Source organism: Oryzias melastigma, linkage group LG2 (genome assembly GCF_002922805.2).
Source record: "Oryzias melastigma strain HK-1 linkage group LG2, ASM292280v2, whole genome shotgun sequence".
Lineage (NCBI taxonomy): Eukaryota > Metazoa > Chordata > Actinopteri > Beloniformes > Adrianichthyidae > Oryzias > Oryzias melastigma.
In genome coordinates, this window is record NC_050513.1 from 8,295,340 (window position 1) to 8,316,398 (window position 21,059).

The following is a 21,059-nucleotide window of genomic DNA, read 5'->3' on the forward strand; positions in this document are numbered from 1 at the left end:
TCTACTCTGGACAATGTGCATGTAGGTTACCAACAACGCCATTTGGAGATCTCTGTCTGCTCTGGCTCTAACTGTTCTCCAAGTTCATAGATTATGCAGTGAAAAAAAGAAAACACTATGTGGCTCCTTTGTTTTCCCTTAGGGCAGAGAGTAGTGCAAGATAATTCTGTCTAATTGTTATGCTGAAACGTTTGCTAGTTTCTCAATCTGCCCCGGCCTTAAAGAGCCATTTAGAATAAGGATTATGGAGTCATAACGGTATGAATTACCAGTTTGTACAGACAGTAATGAAAATTTTGGTTCCAATAAATCTTAAACTGGTCAGGTGTAAACTCCCGTCGCACGATTCCTTTTTTAATTGATTCAAGTCTGATTTTCATCTGGTCTTTTAGGCCTAGAATCAACTGACCGCTTTGAAAACCAATCAAGATAAGTTAATGATTTACTCTTTTAAAAAGAAGTATCTAATTTTATAGGATAAGTAAATCTTAAAAAATTAAAAAATCATAAAATTGTGACTTCGTTTTCATAAAACCAATATTTTCAAATCAAAGTTTCAATACAGAAGAATATTAGAGCTATAGAGAACAAGAAAAGAATGATAAAACATTATAAGATCTTTTTTTTCCTTTAAAGAATTTTGTTCTTAATCTCAGAATTCAAATAAATTGTGTTGGACAAAATTCAAATTTTCTAACTAGAAATTAATTGAAAAAAAGAATGTGAGATTAAAGTCAAAATCTCAGAATTGCTTACTTTAATCTCAAAATTATTACTTTAATCCTCAAAATTTTGATTTTAAGAATTATAACTCTAATCTCGGAATTTCAAGATTAGCGATAAAATTCTGAAGAAAGTCAGGGGAAAAAAACAGAATTATGAGGTTCTGACCGTTTGACCATTTCTCAGATTTCTGAATGTAAAATTCTAAGATTTAAGTCTGAATTCTGAAATTAAACTCAGATTTTTAAAGAAAAACAAGAGTTCTAAGATTAAATTTAAAATAAGAATCAGAATAAAGTACAAATTTTGTGATTAAAGTCAGAAGTTAGAAGAAAAAAGTGAGATTTTTTTTCATTAAAGTCAGAATTCAAGCTTAAGTCAGAATTTTTTAAGAATTCAAAGTGATAATTCTAAGACTGAATTGAGATTAAATTCAGAATTATAAAGAAAAAAGCGAAAATTCTAAGGTTATAATCAGAATTTTCAAAAAAAAGGTGAGAATTCTGAGATAGAAATCAGAATTTTTAAGAATTAGAAGTGATAATTCTGATATTAAAATTTGAAAAATAGAAGTGATAATTCTAATACTAATTTCAGAATTCTGAAATTAAAGTCAGAATGCAAAAAAGGGAAAATTCTAAGATCAGAATTCTGATTCTGATCTTAGAATTTTCAGAATTTTTAAGAAAAAAGTGAGAATTTTGAGATTGAAGTCAGAATTTGGAAGAATTAGAAGTGATGATTATGAGATTAAAGTAAGAATTTTGGAAAATAAGAAGTGGTTATTCTGAGATTCAAGTCAAAATTTTGAAAAATTAGAAGCAATAATTCTATGAATAAATTCCGATTCTGAGATTAAAGTAAGAATTTTAAAGAAAAAAAGTGAAAACTCTGAGATTAAAGTTCGAATTTTAAAGAAAAAGGTGAGAATTCTAATGTTTAAGTTAGAATCCTGAGATTAAAGCCGGAATTTTGAACATTTTAAACGGCGGGCAAACCCAGCAGTGACGCGCGTGGGCGGGGCGTGTCTGAAGAGCGCCTCTCTGATTGGCTCACGCAGCGGTATAAACCAGGACCGGAGAAATTTCACCGGCTCAGAACTCACGGAGACACCCGAGGAGACCGACAGTCGCCCCGGACAGCGAGGAGGGAGGCCCCCGCTGACAGACGGCTCCCAGCTGCGGACTCATTTCCACGTGAACGCACCTCAGCCGGAACTCAATGAAGGAAAGACGCTCCGGGCAGAAGTCCTCTCTGAAGTCCAGCATGGATGCGAGTCAGAGCGTAACGTGCAAGATCGTGGTGGTGGGGGACAGCCAGTGCGGGAAGACCGCGCTGCTTCACGTGTTCGCCAAGGACTGCTTCCCGGAGGTGAGACGCCGCAAACACAAGGAGGATCCCGTGAACGCATCACAGGAAAATCTCAGCTGACTGTGGTTTGAAATGATCTGTTTTTCCTTCCTTCAGAGTTACGTTCCTACAGTGTTTGAAAACTACACGGCCAGTTTTGAAATTGACACCCAGAGGATCGAGCTCAGCTTGTGGGACACCTCAGGTAATCACGTTTAAAACACTAAATATTGTGTTTTTATTAATAATGTGATGAATCTGAGATTCCTTGTAGTGAAGGATGCTGGGAGTTTGGGACAAAACGTCAGATGAAGCTGCATTTTTGGATTATTTACATTAAAAAAAAAAATCGGTGGATGATTCATGGGATCTGAACCAAAACTTGGCCAGCCAAACTCACTCTGGAAAATCTCCCCTCCTTTCTGGGAATGTTGTGCAACTTTCCATTGATGGGTTCACTTTTTTTGCCCTTTCATCTAAAGTTTGCGCCCCTTCCCCCCCTCAAACTGTTCGGATCTAGAGGCGTTTATCTCCACTGTGCTTGTCTGGAGCCACACCGAGGTTCGCATGTTGCAAGTGTGCAGAGGCATGTGGTGGGAGAGATGGGTGGGGATAAGCTGGTCGCCAGCTGTTGCGGCTTCCAGGCCTGGAATTCCAAACATTGCGTTGGAATAACTTGGAACACGGGCATAAACCAGTTTCTGCCTCTTGGATTTAGAGAACCTCACCACCTGGGAATGATGGGGGTTGTAGCAAAGGCACCTATATCCATGCAGGCCTTTTGTTGCAGTGTGTGGCCTAATGGGCTGCCTGGGGTGCGTGTTTTGGTAGGGTGGGCGATGGACCTAATTTGCGTCATTGAGTGTAAACGCCTGGCAGTTGTCCGGCCCTCCATTTGTCTGTGGGGGTGTCATGGCAGGCCTTTGATTCATGTCTGCACGCCCCAACGAGCAGGAACGGCGCCGGAGTTTAACAGGACAGGAGCACCAACCCATCAGGCCTCCTCTTGGAATGGGAAAGTTAGCAAACACACATATGGAAACGCCCTTGCGTTAATTTTTATCACAGGAGTTTGTCAAACGTCAGAACGAGCACTTTGAAGGAGCAAGACGCTGAAATTAGCCCCGTTATTTATGGCCTTTAGTTAACGGGAATGGTCAATGAAGGCTGTAAAGAACAGTCTGACGTGGTTATTGCCATATAAACTTGACAAGTGTTGGTCATTTAGTTTGGAGCCATCCTGCTGCTCAACAATCATGTTCGCTTTTGGTTTACCAATAAGAAAAGTGGGAGTTCTTTTGTTGACTTTTACGTGTGCTTATTTAAAAGGACACTATTTGACTTCGTGTTTGAACCCTGTTTGAAAACAAAATAGGTGGATGTAGTTCACAAAGCAACCACTAGGGAATTTTTATACGCAAACATCTTTCGAGAGGTCCAAATAAAGTAATTCTAATACTTTAATTAAAGTAGTATGGCGGGCTGCCACAATTTGTTGTTTAGTCATGATTAGGTCAACTATTAAAATAGTTGATGACTAATTGAATAGTTGTTTATTATTTTTTTTATTAAATCTCTTAACTACGGTCCATGCTGTGTCTGCCATTGTTTTTGACAGGCATGCATAGTAGTGCTAATCCAGGTCAGTAGTGTTGTCACAAGAAATTTCAGGAAAACTACCATAACAGCATGCCAATAGACTTTGAAAGTGGGAAGCGTTAAAATAAAAATAAAAAGGGTTCGACACAATATCTGGTTAAAATGTGTGTTATACATCCAGTTTACTCATGATCCAATTAGTCGACGATTAAATTGATCGTTTGTGGCAGCCCTATAACCTACTTATTTCCTAATGTCACACTAGTGGGTTGTTTTCCTTTGATTTACCATGTCAATGGCAAATTCTTTGATCTTGAAAGGCTCAGTGGGCGTGGCTTAAAAGTTGGTGAGCATTAAATATTTTATGCATTTACATACACAACCTAATTTATTTTAGTTTAAAATGCCTAAATGTTTTTGGTTTTTTTTTTCCCAGTACAACCTTGAAAATTCTGTCATGACCCATTCTAAGTGATGCGATACGCTGATGATATAATGTTTATTTGAGTGTCCTTTGTTGCATTTTCAAAAGAAGTTTCAGCATCTTGAAAATTAATAGAAAATTGGAATTGAAAACAAAAGTTTAGTTTCTTGTTGCCATAGAAACAAGGTAATTGCTAAACAGTTCTCACCTTGCCTGGTTCAATAAACAGTGCCAGTCTTTGTTGACATGGAAACAAAAGATGTAGCCAAATGTGTTTTTTAACTTTTCTCTTTAGGTTAGTTTGAACATTAGTGGCATCAATTTAAAGGAAAAACTAGCAATTGTTGACATAGGTTCATGCTAAAAAAGAAAAGGATACATGATCATAATCCAGCTCTGGATAGAGGCTAAATGTGAGTCGGTGTGCCAACTTTGAAATGAAGATTTTCAGGAGATCAGGATAATAGTTTGCATAACTCTCTCTGTTTATGTTTGAGTTTTGTTTCCATAGAATCTGTCATAACCCTGCCGACACGATTTGGACTTTCAGAGTTTGAAATGCTCGATTTGTCAGAATACTTGTGTGAGACGTTAATCCAAAGCAGATGTTCCTACAGTCAGACAGGAGTTTCTTTAAGCAGAATGTTTTTCCCCCCTTTTCCTTAGGAATCAAAACTAGAACGAAGTTTTGCATTTTCCTGGAAAACATGTTGGTGTGAACTGGTATTTCAGCTGTAATTGGAGTCGCTTCAGGAGCGTTTCCAAAGCCACAGAGCATAAATGTTACGATAAAATCCCCATCAGCAGCACAACAACCACAGGAATTCATTTCTCAAAGGACCCCCCTGCCCTCTGGAAACGATGCGACACCGTTTTCCTGGGAACGTTCACAAGCTAGTCCATCAACCAGCTGCTGGCGAAACACCTTAAAATAGTGTCCCACTTTACTGTTTCAGGATTCAATAGAACTCTAAAGACATGTTGGATTGATCAACTTTAAGTTAGTGCATTTGATGCTCTCATTTCTGACCAGTTTCACTTGTTGTTGCCCTCCGGTGAGCTCCTCCACGTCTGTTTTGGCGACCATTGTTGCGCCAGATCACATTTCTGGGCTCAGCGAATTGGAGCCGCATGTCTGGCATTCCTCAGTTAAGGTTCCTTCGTCTTTCTTTACAAAGACCCCTATTGTGCGCAGGCAGACCCTGATCCTCGGCCTGTGAAAGGAGTAGCACGGATCACTGAAGGCCGAGCTCGTTTCCAAGGCTGGAAATTGGATCACGGTGGAATTTGTCGACCGGTAGTGGGGTGGGTGAAATGCGTCGACTGAAGGAAAAGGGAATCAAGTGAGATTAGACTTCCTGCTCACTAATGTCATGGAAAGTTTAGGGGGGGGGCGATGTGACACCTGACAAAAAAAAAGCATCTGATCTTTGCAATGAAAGCTTCTTTTTTTAAATTCTATTCTACCAAGAAATGGACCCCTGTGTGTGTACACATAACTCACTTATACAAGAGGACTTTGAACATCACCTGAAATAGAATGATTGAATCTTCCCTAAGTTGATGTTCTGTTCTTTGTAAAGTCTAGGCCTTTTTGTGACATGTTTTTGACCTCTTCAATCATAGAAAGTTGTAAAAAAGGAAGAATTTCAAAGGATAAAATCCTTCCACATAAATTCAAACCCCCAAAAATTAAGAATGCTCTAAATGGGAATATTGGAACGCACTTTTAACATGCAGTGTTCACAATGAACTGTCAGTACCAGATACTACTAGAGCATGTACTCTTAGTTGGAAGAGGTTTGGTGGGAAATGTTAAAGCGGTACAAATCTCGTGAATCTTGCTTCAGGCTTTGGTTTTCAGAGACTTGGAGTTATAAAATTCCAACTTGGCACAAACCATACATTTTTCCTTCATGATCATGTTTTGAGAAGGATGCAATCCATAGGTCGCAACCAAATCCAAATTACTGATTAGTCAAGTTCAACTGGCTTAACTTTTAACCTGTGTTCAGTGAATGAACAATTTTTACCTAGACCCTAAAAACGTAGTTCGTAGCTAGGCGTGAACACGCAAGTTTTTAATGTTAAAGCTCGACATGCATATGTGCGTTTACATAGGCCGAATCCGACTTCTTCACCTACCTCTATATTTTTAAAGGAAGAGTTGTATAAAATAAGTGACTTTGAATTCTGATGTTACACCCACTAGATGATGTCATCAAGAGTTGTCAGTCAGCTATGTTAGAGCGGAACTGCTAGCGCTCGGAAATCCATAACATTGGTTTTATATCTTTAAAAAGGTCATACTAAAACAAAAAAATAATTACAATTAAATATGAACTTCTGTGCTTCAGAGCACAACGCGGAACACCCTCACGGCGGAGAGTTCTTCATCCCCCGACGTGGGTTAGCCCTTCAAAAAAAACTATTTCGGACACCTCTATCACTTCAAATATTTGGAGGGGTTGGGGAAGAATTCAAATTTGGCCTTAGACTTATCGTTGCAATAGTAGCATTAGACGTGTCACCATGACTCGCCATAAATGGCCGTTCTATGGTAAACTTGTTTAACTTTGTGGTTTTTGGGTTGTGCCAAATAAAAAGTGGTTTCTTTAGCGCAAAGAGAATTAAAAAAAGAAAAAACCAGGGCGTAGGGTAGATTTGAGATGTAGGGTACATCTACTCAATGAGAATTTAGGATATATCGTTCCTTTTGGTGGCCAGCCTCTAGTGGTCACTTGAGGAACTGAAAAATTGGGTACTTTCATGTTGGATTCAGAATTTGTGTGTTTTGGAGGGACTCTGTTGGAATTCCAAAGATATAAAAATATTCCACATATAAGGACTTGTATGTTCCTATTCAACCTGTCCTTTAACTGGTACTTGTGCTTTACGTCCATCAATGTGGGGAGTATCAACGTATTAAGACATTTGTGAATAATATATGTAGTAAAATATATCTATATGAGTAAGTTCTCCACAGCTGCAGAGGTAACCATAGCAACAGCCTCCAGTTTATCCTAGACAAAATTGCTTCTTGTCCTTGGCAGTTTGTTTGAGAGAAATGATGTTTGCGCTTGTTCGTCTCGATGGCTCTCTGTGTGCGTCGTTTCCACTCGATTTGTTGGCTGTGCTTTGAGACCCCGCCCACCTGTTGCCATACCTTCAGACATTCACTTCATTTCATCTCTGCGTGGGCTGAAAAACCATTTTCCCGTCTGGGAAACGCCTTGAAATTGCTGAAACAAACTAGAGTATGTTGTCTCAGATTTGACAGGAGTGTATTCGTTTGTGCTCACAGAGCCAGCTGCTGGTTCTTCAGGAGCACAATGCACGTTTGGTGCGATTGTACAGGATTCCTTTTGGTCGTAGAACAATGCAGGCCGGTTATTCCTGGGAGCGGGTGGGAGTTGAGAAAAGGGGGTTTGTCCTTCTAGATTTAGAGATCCTACGAGAACAATGACGGGAGCTAATTAGATGGGGGTCACCGGGTCTTTCCGTATGTTATCTCTGGGATTTCCTTTTCATCTTCCCATTTGGCAGGAAGATGACCTCAGCCGGGTCTCAGCTGTCATGTCGTAACAGTTCCATAAATGACTGTTCCTTGTTTAAAAAAAGGAAAAAAATCTTTGAAATCTATTAACGGAGCCATCCTTCTCCACAAATCCAGATTCCCTGAAGCCCTTTTTGTTCCCGTCTTTGTTTTACTGCGACTCTAAAACACGTGCTTGCTTTGTCTCATCTCCATGTAAACTGACAGCAGTGTGCACAGACATGTCAAGGCTTTGACTCCTCCACCCAGTAGCTTAGACGAGATCTTCCTCTAAATAAATCAACACGAGTTTGCAGGAATTGCAGCTCGGCTTCAGTTGCAACATGTTTTTGCATAAATTTGACGCAGAAACTGAGCAGCGCCTAAAAAGGCATTGTGGGTATGATTTATTGGAACGGAGGAGCACAAGAATGCACTTTTAAGGAAATCTAGAATCCTGTATTTCCTGCTGTGTCGGTGATGGTTCATTTGTCTGCTGGCTTTTATGAGGAAGTGAAAGTCCAAAAATATATCTTAAAAGCAAAAAAGTATCAATTTCTCAGCTAATAAATCATAAAAACTTTAAATATACAAACTGTTTAGACATAAAATCTGAAAAAGGTAAATATTCCTCCACAACTTGATACATTTTCATACAATTCATCATCTGTATAAAGTGACAGTTAACCACAGAGTCTGTTATACCAAAAAAGCAACATTGCAAAAAGAAAAAAAACAGAATCTAGTCTGACTAAATCACAGATATCAAACTCCAGGTCTACGTGTTTTCCAAACAACTTCCCATTGAAGGTCCTTATTGGCTAAACATACCTGATTCAGGTAATCCTCACCAGATTACCTGGATTAACAACAAGATTTCTAGAAAACCAGCTGGGGTCGCCCTTTAAGACCTGGAGTTTGACACCCTTTGACTAGATCAACGTAAAAAACTTTAGCTCCTGATAGTATTCTTTCGATTACCGTTACTCAACAGTTTACGTGATTCTTGTTATTCCAGCGGATTCTGAAAGCGAAGAAAAGCAGCTTTGCGCTGATATGCAAGTATTGAAGCTGTGACACACTATCGGATTATGCTAGTTTTGAGATTTTAGATTTGAATATACAAGTGCACCAAGGGCGGAGTTACACCTTCCACCAGCAGGTGGCGTTTAGTTCTGTGAGACGTCACTGGGACGTTAGCAGCTCTCTGCTTCAATATGGCGGAAGTACGCCAAAGAGGAACATTATTCCCATGTGTTTTACAAAGCGCTTACGTCATTGACGCAAGTCCGCTGATTCTGTCGCAGAGAAAAGTTTGTATATTTCATGTCGGGGAAAAGCCGACATAAAGTCTCCTCTTGATGCGTCAAAATAAGCTGATTCACGGTGATGGCTATAACGGTCAAAGATTGTGTTATTTAGGTGTCGCCGGCGATGTTTCTGGTGTTAAAGCAATTAAATCCTATGTGCTCAACAGCTCCCCCGCCTGGCCAAATGTGGAACAACACAAATTCGCAACCTCGTGCTAAGACTACACGAAGCTAAATATTCATTTGATGACATTTTATTAAAAATACAATTTATTCGTAAACAAACAAAAATACGTTTATTTAAGCTTAAGGAAGCAGATTTGTGTTTTCAGAAGTGATTTTAACTTTGATTAAAGATGTTTCACAGTAAAAATAAAATGAATACTTTTTTTTGTTGTTGTTTTGTTTAAATGTTAATCTAAACGTCAGCTGTATTCAATACACTTCGCAAGCAATACTTGCAGAGCAGGTGGAGTTTATATATTGATGCTTTATTTTGGATTTCTTGCTACAAACTTTATATTTTTTGAGGCGAGGTAGAAATTTAAAAAAAAGCTTTAAAAAAAAGCATACATAACATTTAAACTTTTAAAAATTAGGTTTAAGCAAAAATAAGTTGTTTTTTTTTCAGTAAAATTGGGTAAACATTTTCTAACAATATGAAGACACGTTAAGCTTTTGATACAGTGAAACTAGCCTCAAACTCCCGAATAATGATGTCCTTGGATCATTTTAATTCCTGGAAAACTACTCTAAAACTAATTGCAAACATCCTTCCTGCTGCGTCACTGAAACTGATGTTACCTAAATAAAAGCACAATCAATAAATAAGAGATTATTAATGGATTAGACGAGATAAAAAGGCTTTTTTGACATTCCGCGGCAGATGGGTGACAGGAATTCTGGATAAAACAAACCTGTTTGTGTGGAATATGTTTCTACCTCCTGAATCCAGATCTATTTAGTAGTTTTGACATTTTCGTGGATCATTTTGAATAGTTTTCTCTTCTAAGCTAGTTGCTCAGGTTATCTCAACTGGTTGAAGAGGAAGCGACGGTTTCCTCGTTCCTCAGAGCGTCAGCTCTGTCATCCCTCATCCAGACTGTTTAGTTTGGACCCGCAGAGTTTTCCCAACTTCCTACATTCCTGGCGTCTCTCTGCAGCCGTGTTTAGAGTACGGTTTTCCCCAGGGAGCCTTCCAGACGCCCAAAATTCCCCACATTTTTCAGCATCTGGCCGCGCTGGATTGTCATCTGATCCACCTGGAGGTGACACTAACCTCCCTTCCCTTCCTTCCCCTCGCCTCTTCCTCTCCGGAGATGTTGCAATGTGGAGGAGAGGTGGGCGTCTCCCTCACATGGTTTCAATTTGAGGAGCTATCCCCCCCCACCCACCACCTCCTTCCTAGCAACTAATCTTGCTGCAGTCAGCACATTTTTCTTCTGATGTTCTGGTTTTCTTTCCTGGTTTCTAAACTGCCATCATAAGTCAAACATGTTTGATGTGTTTTTAAAGTTTTAGCATTATTATTTTTTTGATTTGTTCTGCATGAAGCTTAACGGATGGCCTGTTTTTTTTTTGTTTTTTTGTTTCAGGGTCTCCGTACTACGACAACGTCAGGCCCCTCTCCTACCCCGACTCGGACGCCGTCCTCATCTGTTTTGACATCAGCCGGCCCGAAACGCTCGACAGCGTCTTGAAAAAGGTTGGTTGCTGCTCGCCGTCGCCATTAGCCTTCAAACTCTCCACCCCAAAAAGAAATGAGTTTAAAATTCAGATGTCTCAGGGGCTGATTACAGTCAAATAATACTAAAAAAAAAGTCCTGAAAGTTTCCCCATCCCGTTCAAAAACCTTTCTAGTTGAAGCTGAATCGACTTCCTGAAGTTTATTTTAACATTTGGAGATGTCTTGTGATCAGTCATCATGATAGGAAGTGTGGCTGACCCCCCCCCGACACCCTTCCTCACATGGTGACTGTGGCTGACCCCCCCCACACCCTTCCTCACATGGTGACTGTGGCTGACCCCCCCGCAGGAGCCTTCTGACCACTTTTGAGACTTCTACAAAAAGGGATTTTCCAGGAATCAATGCAAACGCCTGGAAATTCTCAAAGATATGATTGTTGTGCAGACATCTCACTCTGATCCCAACTTGATGCCTCAACTGTTGCGACAGAAAACTGGGAGGACTGCTCAAACCCAACACAACTTGACGTGATTTTGCACCCTGTGATTAAATCCGTCCTCGGTTTGAAAACCTGCGTCATCCGCCAGCAAGCAAATCCTTTTGAAGATTCTCCAACAGATTCTCAGCCGGTGGTGCTTTTTTTTTTATTTTGAGCCAAAGGCCATTCTCCTCACGTGCCTCCAAATTCGATTCGTCTGTTGGGCCGGCCCAAAGGAGCATTAGCTCCGGATTAAATCCCACAAGGAAATGCCATTGATTACAGAGCGTTTATTGTTGTCCGAGTGGAAACTGGGGCGATTATTTGCCCCCCCCCCTCCTCCTGGGGTTCAAAGGAGGAAGTGCTGGGTTTAACCGAAGTACTTAAAGGGCAGGTGACCTAAATAATTTATTCAGCTTCAAATTCTGAGACCATTAGATATGTTATCAATTAGTGTTTCTTTTTGGAGATGTTTGTGCAAAAGAGTGTTTTAGCACGGTATTTGTCTGATATAGACATTTATGAAGAAAATTAAGTTTGTTTATTCAAATCATTGTGAATCAGGAGCAGACAAAAAGATGCCATTCGAAATATGGACCAAAACCAATTGACTGGGTAGCTTCAATATTGCTCGTCATTTTCGAAGTAACACATAATGATAAAGTCTGATAGCTTGATGCTAACGTATACTGGGATTTCCCATAGGATGGCTAATGCTAATGCTCGATCAACCTACATACATTGCTTACTTTGTGAACATCTTTGTATACTCACAGGAATGAATTTTACAAACTCTTTTAAGAACAATTTTATTATTTTTGATTGATTGTATAAATTATAAATTCAGCCCTCGTTCGGACTGGAGTGATTCTTTAGGTTGAGACTTTTGTTTTTCTCTACAGTGGAAAGGAGAAATCCAGGAGTTTTGTCCCAACACGAAGATGCTGCTTGTTGGCTGCAAGTCGGACCTGCGGACTGACCTCACCACGCTGGTGGAGCTCTCCACCCACCGACAGACGCCCGTTTCCTACGATCAGGTATAGCTCCTCCCCTTGCTGTGACCATATCCTCTGGTAGCTTGTTATTTCATTCGCTGTTGCTCTTCCTCCTCAGGGTTCCAACATGGCGAAGCAGATCTCGGCGCCGTACATCGAGTGCTCGGCACAGCAGTCGGAGAACAGCGTCAGGGACATTTTCCACGTGGCCACACTGGCCTGCATCAACAAGAACAACAAGAACGTGAAGCGCGGCAAGACGACGCGCGCCAACAAGCGCATTTCGCACATGCCCGGCAGGCCCGACCTGGCCGCCGTAGCCTCGGACCTGCGGAAGGACAAAGCCAAAAGCTGCTCGGTCATGTGACTCAGTCTGAAGGGCGAGGACGGCGCTCAGTGCAAGCGGGCAGCGAGGGGGCGGAGCCTGCATGCCATTCGCCCCTTGGAGTCTCGTACCTGGAACTTAAGCGCCAGTGAGAAGTTGTGTGGTAGCAGTCCTCTCCTCTCCCAGCTGGAGGAAGCCGTCAGTCAGCGGGAGGCGGATGCAGCCGAGGCTTTCCTCCAACAGGAAATGAGGAGTAGTGATGTCATCGCCGGACGCTCCCACGTCTGGATTCAGGGAGGTTTTTTTTGTGTTTTTTTTTGTTTGCCGGATCAAAGACTTTCCAACAGCCTATCACTGTGGTTTGGAACTGAACCTCCTCCCTGCGCCTCCTCCTGCTCCCGATGAATTCCCCGTCGTGTCAGTGAAATGTGAAAGTGTTCGTCTTACTTTGATGGATCCAATCCTGAAGTTCTGCGTCGGATTTCCCTCCAAGGTCGTTTTGGACCCAACCACGAACATAAAAGGCCTTAACGTCCCCCTTTTTCTAGAAGACACGAGTTCAAAAACGATGCTGCTGACGCTAACGGGAAAGGGCTCACTGGTGTTGGAATTCTAACAAATCGTTGTGCCTATGGCGTCCTCGGAGGTGCATTGGTCCAAATGTAGACGGTCCGGTGCTGGTGATGGTTTCCTTTTGCATGTTAGTCGGCGTCTTTGACTATGGAGAATCCAGGACGGCTTAGCCGTTCCTCGAAGGAACGCCGCTGTTGGGCGGAAATCCTCATTAAAGCAGAATCGGCTCTCACACGTGAAATTTGTTGGATTTGTGCCTGCATTCTTGGCGTTTTCACCAACAAAAGCATCGTGGGAAAAGCTCAGCTGCAGTTCTTTGTATTTGTCGGTGAAGTTTGATTTAATGCACATGGACTTGAAATGGATGACTGTTTTTCCTGGACTGTTTTCTCAATGTAAATCCTTTTCTTTTTTTTTTATTATTATTAAGCCTTTTTTTCCTAGACTCTTTGAGTTTTGCCTTGAATTTGGTGCAATTAAGCTGTTCAAATATCACTCATTGATGCACTTTTCAAAATAAGATTCAGTCAAACCGTTGGCTCTCTCACGATTCTCGTCTTCAATTGTCCCGTGTGTGTCCCCTCTGTGAGTGCAGTTGTCTTGAACTTTGATTTTTGTCTTTGCTGATGGTGTTGCCAAAATATTTATTGAATTATATATTTTCCCTTTAGAATAAATGCAGATGAAATGAAATGTTTGTGTTGTGATTTTTATTTTTTTTTTATTTTTTATCCCTCATTGGGGTTTTGAATAGATTTTTATTTTGATTCTTTACTCTTCTTGTAATTGCAACAACAAAGGACAAAAGTAGAAGAAAATGGAGTTTAATTTCATTTAAATAATTGAAGAAATGCACAAAAAATCCTTTATGGATATTTTATTTTTTTTTAAGGAATCTAGTTTTGTCTGTCCTCTGGTCCCTGGAGGATCTTCTCTGTTTAAGCTGAATGAATTAGGAAAACTGGTAAAACTTCACTTTCTCTTTAAATTTACTTTAAAATTGTGTTTCTCTGTTCAGATCCTGTGCATGTTTCCGAAAGGGTTTTTACAGATAAATAAAAAGTGCAGATTAATGGCGTTTTTATGTTTTGTCCAGTTCTTACTCATACAGTCAATGATCCAAGCCATCCCAAACCAAAGACGCATTCAGTAAATTGTAAAAATGTTGAAACTATATTTATTTTTATTGTAAAATCATTCTCAGTGGTCTTAAAATTACGACTATGTGGTTTTTAGCTAAATTTGAGAGATCTTTAATTTTTAAGACATTTTCTGCAGTTCATTAAAAAATGCAATTCTTGGTTGTAGTCGGGACGGTTGGTTCGTAAGATAGCCCTGCTAATATCCCATCAAACCTTTGCTTACAGTCTTTCATGCTATTTTTTTAAAGCTTCTTACAACCCCAAGCTAACATTAGCCTAGCAAAACAAAGGCGCACGATATCGGAGCTATCCAGCTGTACAGTTTTGAGCCAGACATGGAAAATTAAGACGCTAATAGATAAATTTGTCTGCAAGTGGATGCTTCAGAATTGGAGCGAAAAAGGTCTGTCTTTTTGGCATGCCTATTTCAGTAGCTGAGCATTTTCAAGCATCTGGTTTTCATCTGCTCCTGATCCAACACAAAAAAACGCTACAAGAACATGTTAAAAACACAAGACAATTTTCATTGGATTTATTGTCTATAGACAGTCAATCTTAATGCTTAAAAGTATAATAAGTTTACTTCAAGTTTTCCTATGTTTTGTGCTTTATTTCATTAACCATTATATTTATAAAACTAATTTAACCTTTTCACACTGGAGATGTCGCCGGCAAAATCTAAATAACACACTCTTTGACACCCAGAGCTCAGACATTGCTAACTTTAGCATGTTGCTAATTTTTGGACTAATTTTGGCTGTTGATTGGAATTTAATACGTAATAATGTATGCTAATTTTAGCATGTTGCTAACTTGTTTAACCGTTTAACACTGGGAATGTTGCAGATAACTCCTAAATAATACGCTTTCTTTGACCTACTGTGACTTTTCGACTGTATTTTAACAAATCCAATGATTTTGATGTGGAGAAAAGTGGGTTTGCAGTGATATAAACCCTTTTCAGTGACAAAATCAGCTGATTTACGCTGATTGTGTAAGCATCTCAATACTGTGGTAGCAGCAGCCCATAAGGCTGCTTTTCTCCGCTTCAGAATCCGCTTGAATATTAATTTCATGAATGGTTGAAGAGTTACGGTAGCTGAAAGAACGTCAAGATTGGAGCTAACTCTAAAGCTGTTTCCATTTTCAAAATAAGAAAACCATCTCTTAGAAAAAACAACACGTGCTGATTTTCTTTCTTTTAATTTCTTGTTTTTATTGGAACATAAATAGATGATTAGGTCCATTTTTTATTGGGAAAAATCTTATTTTTTTTATTTAAATTCAATTATATGTTCAATTGAAGTTATTAGTTAATTAAATTAGATGGAAATTGGAAAAACAAATATTTATCAACACGAATTGAGCAAGTTCAAAATTCAAATTCAAATTTGACTTTATTTCAGGAGTCCTTGATTGCTGTGACATTTCAATTTTCTAGGAGCCAAATTCAACACAAAGGACTGGAAAGACTCGTCTGCTTCTGAAGGGCCAGTTTCACCAAAAGCAGAAAGAGTCGAGCAGACGGCGGCGGATTCCCCTGGGCTGCCGAGCATGGAAACTGCCTTTCCTCACCCGGCGACCCAATAAATCACCTGGTGATTTCATCACGTGCATAAGCGCAGAGATGTATTAGGCTGTCAGCGGCAGGAAAACAGGACTGTCAGGTCCAAAACAAATGTTACCGATGACAGACGCACAACCGCTCAGCCTATGGCTGTTTTTCCCAAAAAGATTTTTGCAAAATGTTTTGATGTTTTACTTCTCTAGCTGAACAATGAAGTCTTTTGATACATTTTTCAATCAGATTTTGGTTTAAAAAATGTTTCAATTAGAGCATAAAGACCCACTCTTATCATCTTTTGATCTATTTTTAAAGCATTCCCAGTGATCCTTTGGTTATAATTATTCCATTTTGAGCAAAAATAAAAAAAACTGTCATTTTTAGGACAGTTTTTGAGCATAGTTTCATTCTCATGCATGTTAGCGCTATGAAAAGCCTAATTAAAAGCTAATTAACTTTTTTTCCACATCAGCTGACTGTCTTTACAAAGAATTTGCATTTTGAAAAGTCAGTATTTTGTAAGCTTGTTTTGGAGCCACACGGGAATGCATGAAATGCATAACATCTCATCACGTGCAGACATGTCGAACTTGTCTGTGGAGGTGGAATGAGATAACCCATTAAGTGCAAATCTGCTCCTGTTCGTTTCCACTGTTTTTCCAAGGCTGGACTCTGAAATTACTGCCGTACTGCTCTGGGGTTGACCTTTATTTTTAAAAGATTTTTTCTTTTTTTGCTTTTCTTTTAAAAACAAAGTTAAAAAATATGTTAAAAATCCCAAGATTTCTAAATGCATTGATCACGTTATTTATTTTCATGGTTTTTTTTGTTTGCTGTAGCTGGAGCTAACATAACACAGTAAAGTTACCAACCCTTTTTTAGCTCATAGTTGAAATTTATTACCAAAAATTCTGCCACCATAACTTTGAAGTGACTCCTTGTAAGTTACAGAATTTATGATTTTTTTAAAAACATTTCAAAATATAACAAGTCCTGCTTCTAATGGCACTGCGTATTAGGTGTTAGCATTTTAGCCCTCCCACTGGTAGACAGTATCAAACATATAGTGTTTAACTTTACCTTACATGTCTTATTATAGTATTGTAATGTGATATGTTTTGTATTGTATCATATAAATCAGGTGTATATTTTGCTTGAATGGCACCCTGGACAAAAAAGTTGTATTTATTTATTAATAGCATTTTTAACAGTATTTTAAGTTAATTTGAGTTTTATTAGGAAGAGGCTCTAATATAAGCCCACACTGGGGTTTCTTGCCTCTTCCTGCACCAACTGTTTATGTTTTATACCTGTTTTTTTTCTGTATGTTGTATAAATAAAATCTAAAGATCTCAAATCTAATTTAAAATATATTTTGATAAATAGTCAAACTTTGGTTCTCTGCAAATTGTGTTTAAATTTACTCAAAAATTCACAAAATAACCCCCAAAATTGTAAATAAAATAAAATAAAACCAAAAAAAATTGTAAATTGCTTAATACTCACATTGTTGGCTTTTTCTTCTGTGTTAGCATGCTGGGAAATTAAGCTAGCTTGTAGCTAAATCGGTTTTAAAGTATTTATCCATCCATCCATCTTCTTGACCGCTTCTTCCCTTTCGGGGTCGCGGGGTGCCGGAGCCCATTCCGGCTACTGAAGGGCGAAGGCGGGGTACACCCTGGACAGGTCGCCAGTCTGTCACAGGGCCTCAATCACACACACATTCACTCACACATTCACACCTAGGGGCAATTTAGAGTCACCAATTAACCTATGAAGCATGTTTTTGGACGGTGGGAGGAAGCCGGAGTCCCCGGTGAAAACCCACGCATGCACGGGGAGAACATGCAAACTCCACACAGAAAGGTCCCAGCCGGGAGTCGAACCGGGGCCTTCTCGCTGTGAGGCAAGAGCGCTAACCACGGCGCCACCGTGCAGCCCTTTAAAGTATTTATTCTCTTGTAAAATTAACACATTTTTTGTTCCCATAAAATACAATGAAAAAATAAATACATTTTTAAAAACTAAGCTAAAAGTCTTGATTTTCATCTTCCTGTTGAGTCCAAATTTGTAATGGGAAAAACACCCGCACAAATCTCGTAGAAGGAGGAGCTAATAAACACCTAGCAGGAAATACTAAGCTAATTAAGCTAAGTAATTCATAAAGCAGATCTAAATATCAAAAAGAAGTTCTCTTTAAATGTTTTTTTTACTTCATGAACCTTCTTGGTGAGTAAATTAACAATTAGCTTGCTTACTGCTAATGTAGCATTTAGCTGGCTAATTTGTCTAAATACACTTCATAACATGATTCACATAATTCAAATTGAATGTAACATTTCAAGAACATGCCACATTTTTAACATTTAATCTAAAATACCAAGTGTTTTGCATCATTCAGCTGCTAGCATGGTGTGTTGCTGTTAGCTAGCTAGCTAGTAGAGGCACATTTAGGACTCAAACACAACTCTAGCATTTATGTGTGACAAATGGGGCGTCACGCCACTCATGCTTTATCTTCTGAAGAGGTATTGTACTGCAGCGTGACAGCTCATCCCCCAAAGCCATAAAATGCTTTACAAAAAGATATATTTCGACCTTAAATGTCATTTTTTTCTGTTTACACCTGCCTGCTGCACCCCTAATCTGACAGCTGACAAACTGGGTGCTCTGGCGCGTAAACCTGGAGGGATATTTCTCCTACTTTTGATGATTGTTTTTCTTTGACTGCTGCATTGTCCACAGAGCTCTTAAATCTTCACTTATTTGCACAGTTTTGATAGATAGTTTTAATATGTGCTTATTTTTTTCCTACTCTTAGCAATATTAAAGCTTTGACAGGAGGACCAAAGGAAACTCCATTTGGATTAAGAAATATGTTCAGATGGAGAGGCAGCAGAACTTTGTTATTTATGTGGAGTTGTTGGGCGTTCTCACACTCTCTTAGAGAGCTGAATTTAAATCCGATGCCCCTCTGCCACCCCCTTGTTTCCCTGTTTTCCTGTAAGACCAGATGGGACGGACACAGACAGCGAGTGTAGATCAATAGGTCTAAACTGGTGGCTCATTGTTTCCTCCTCCGTCCTCCTGCCTCACACAATCAGTCACACACAGCTGTAACACACAGACTGGCTAAATGTGAAACAATGGGCTTTTTTTTCTCCTTTTTTCTTTTTTTTTTTTTTTACTGAAAAAGCCGGCGTTGGGCTCACGCTGAAGGTCTTGAGAAAAGAGGATGAAGAGAGGAATGGTTCTGGCTCTGAGACGCTCAGACAGCTTGGGCTTTATGACAAGCGTTTAGTTCATTCTGAATGAAGTGGTGCGACTTAATCCCAAACGCTGACACGAGAAGGCAAAGCAAGACACTGAATTTCTTTCATTTTTAAGCCTTTTTGCACTTTTGTTTTCTTTAAAGGCTCCAAATATTTTTGTTAATTAGTAACAGACGAGTTTGACAAACAAAAAATGCTGTATTGTTGTAAAATGTTGGATTTTAATTAAAAAAAACAAGAAAATTTTGATTTGAATTAGTCTCTGTATTATTGTAAAACAAGTGATCGCAAGTTTAATGTAATATGTACAACTTTTATAGTTTTTTTAACATTTAGCCTAAAGACATACAAATAGTTTAAATCAATAGAATTTTTAAATTATATTTTGAGTTTTTAAAAATATATTTATATTGTTTTTACATTAAAAGAAGTGAATAAGTCCACATATGTTTTACTTTTGAAGCTAAACGATTTTTGTGTAACAGTAAGTGTAAAAAGTGATCTTTTTCCATTAAATGATTCTTTATTCTTCCAGTATTTAGTTTTTTTTTATTTATTTACTTCGGAAATATTGTTTTGCAAGAAGATTTTTGTAAGAATTGTACAAAAATTCATGGCAAAATATGGGTAAAGTATATATAAAGTATATATATATATATTGTCCTATTCCAGTTTAAAAAACCTCTAATAGTTTTGCAACATCATTAGAGGGTCTGTACAACAAATTTAAAAGCTTCTTTGTAAATCTAAAAAAAACTTACAAAATACAATTTTTAGCAAAAAAAGGTTGCAAATTGCTTCTTTGCTCTGATGCATTTTGCACACTATGAAAATAGCTACTTTAAATAAAAGTAATTAATACAATTTCTGCCTCTGGATCTGAAACTGCTGTAGAAAAATAATCTCACATACTACATATATCCTTATAGTCCTGGATTGTTTTATTCTCAGTGTGTCCTTCTATCTGGTGTAGTGGTCCTGAAGTGAAAATCACTTTTTAAAGATCACAAAAAATAAGGAAAAAAACAGCATTACATTTTAGAAAACAAAACTGAATTTCAGAAACCAAAATGTATAAAACGGAAACAATTTCAGAAAACAAAATTAATTTTCAAGAAAACAAAATGAAATATTACAAAATGAAAAACGTTTCATTTCTGATTTATTTGTCATTTTTTAACATTTCATTTTGTTATTCTGATTTTTTAAAAATATTTCATTATGTTTTCTGACTTTTTTTAATTTTGTCACATTTCACTTTGTATTTCTAAATTTGTTTTCATTTTTGATGTTAAATTTTTTAACTTCTAAATTGTAATTTTTTGGCACATTTGTTGTGTTTCTCTAAATTTTGTTTTCATTTTTTTATATTTCATTTTGTTTTCTGATTTTTTTTTTCATTTTTTAACATTTCAATTTGTTTTTCTGAAATTATTGAACATTTTTTTATATTTCAGTTTGTATTTCTAAATTTTGTTTTTTAATATTTCATTTTGTTTTCTCAAATGTTTTACATTTTTTTCTGATTTTTTTTCATCTTTTCATATTTCATTTTGTTTTTCTGAATTTTTTTTCATTTTTAAATATTTAATTTAGTTTTTTCTGGAAATTACTTTTGTTTTTGAAATTTAGCTTTGTTTTCTAAAATGTAATGCTGCTTCTAATTTTTTTTTATTTTTTTGGTTTGTTTTTTAATAGTCACTGTGATCTTTAAATTTTCTTTCTTGACATGATTTGCACTTTACTGCCACTGTAGTCATCCTCTGTGAGTTTTTTTCTATTCTTCCATTTTTTTCCCTTACCAAATATAATGAAACCCATTGATCAACTTTCATTCAAAGTGATGAAATCTTTTAGGAACCAGCCCAAAAATTGAAGTTTTCTGTGTTTTTCTCTGAAACGAGCTCCCCCGTGGGCTCTATTTCTGCACAGCGACTGTTACTGCAGGTGAGGGACCGCATTGTGAGCTGAAGGAAAAAAAAAACTAGTTTAAAAAGCTCTTTCCACCCCAGAGTTCCTGCAATCAAGATATCAGCTCACATTTCAGCCAAACTTGTTGGATTGGTGCCTTTCTCTCCATGG

The 21,059-nt window shown here is 38.2% G+C and overlaps 1 protein-coding gene across 1 annotated transcript; it reads left to right on the top strand.

Moving 5' to 3' along the window:
- Positions 1-1,796: 1,796 nt before the first annotated feature.
- rnd3a (Rho family GTPase 3a) lies at positions 1,797-13,692 on the top strand. The gene is made up of 5 exons (XM_024294379.2): positions 1,797-2,094; positions 2,191-2,278; positions 10,537-10,646; positions 12,009-12,143; positions 12,220-13,692. Exons 1-5 carry the CDS (start codon positions 1,945-1,947, stop codon positions 12,466-12,468), a joined length of 732 nt encoding a protein of 243 aa, XP_024150147.1. The 5' UTR covers positions 1,797-1,944; the 3' UTR covers positions 12,469-13,692.
- The last annotated feature ends 7,367 nt before the right edge of the window (positions 13,693-21,059 follow it).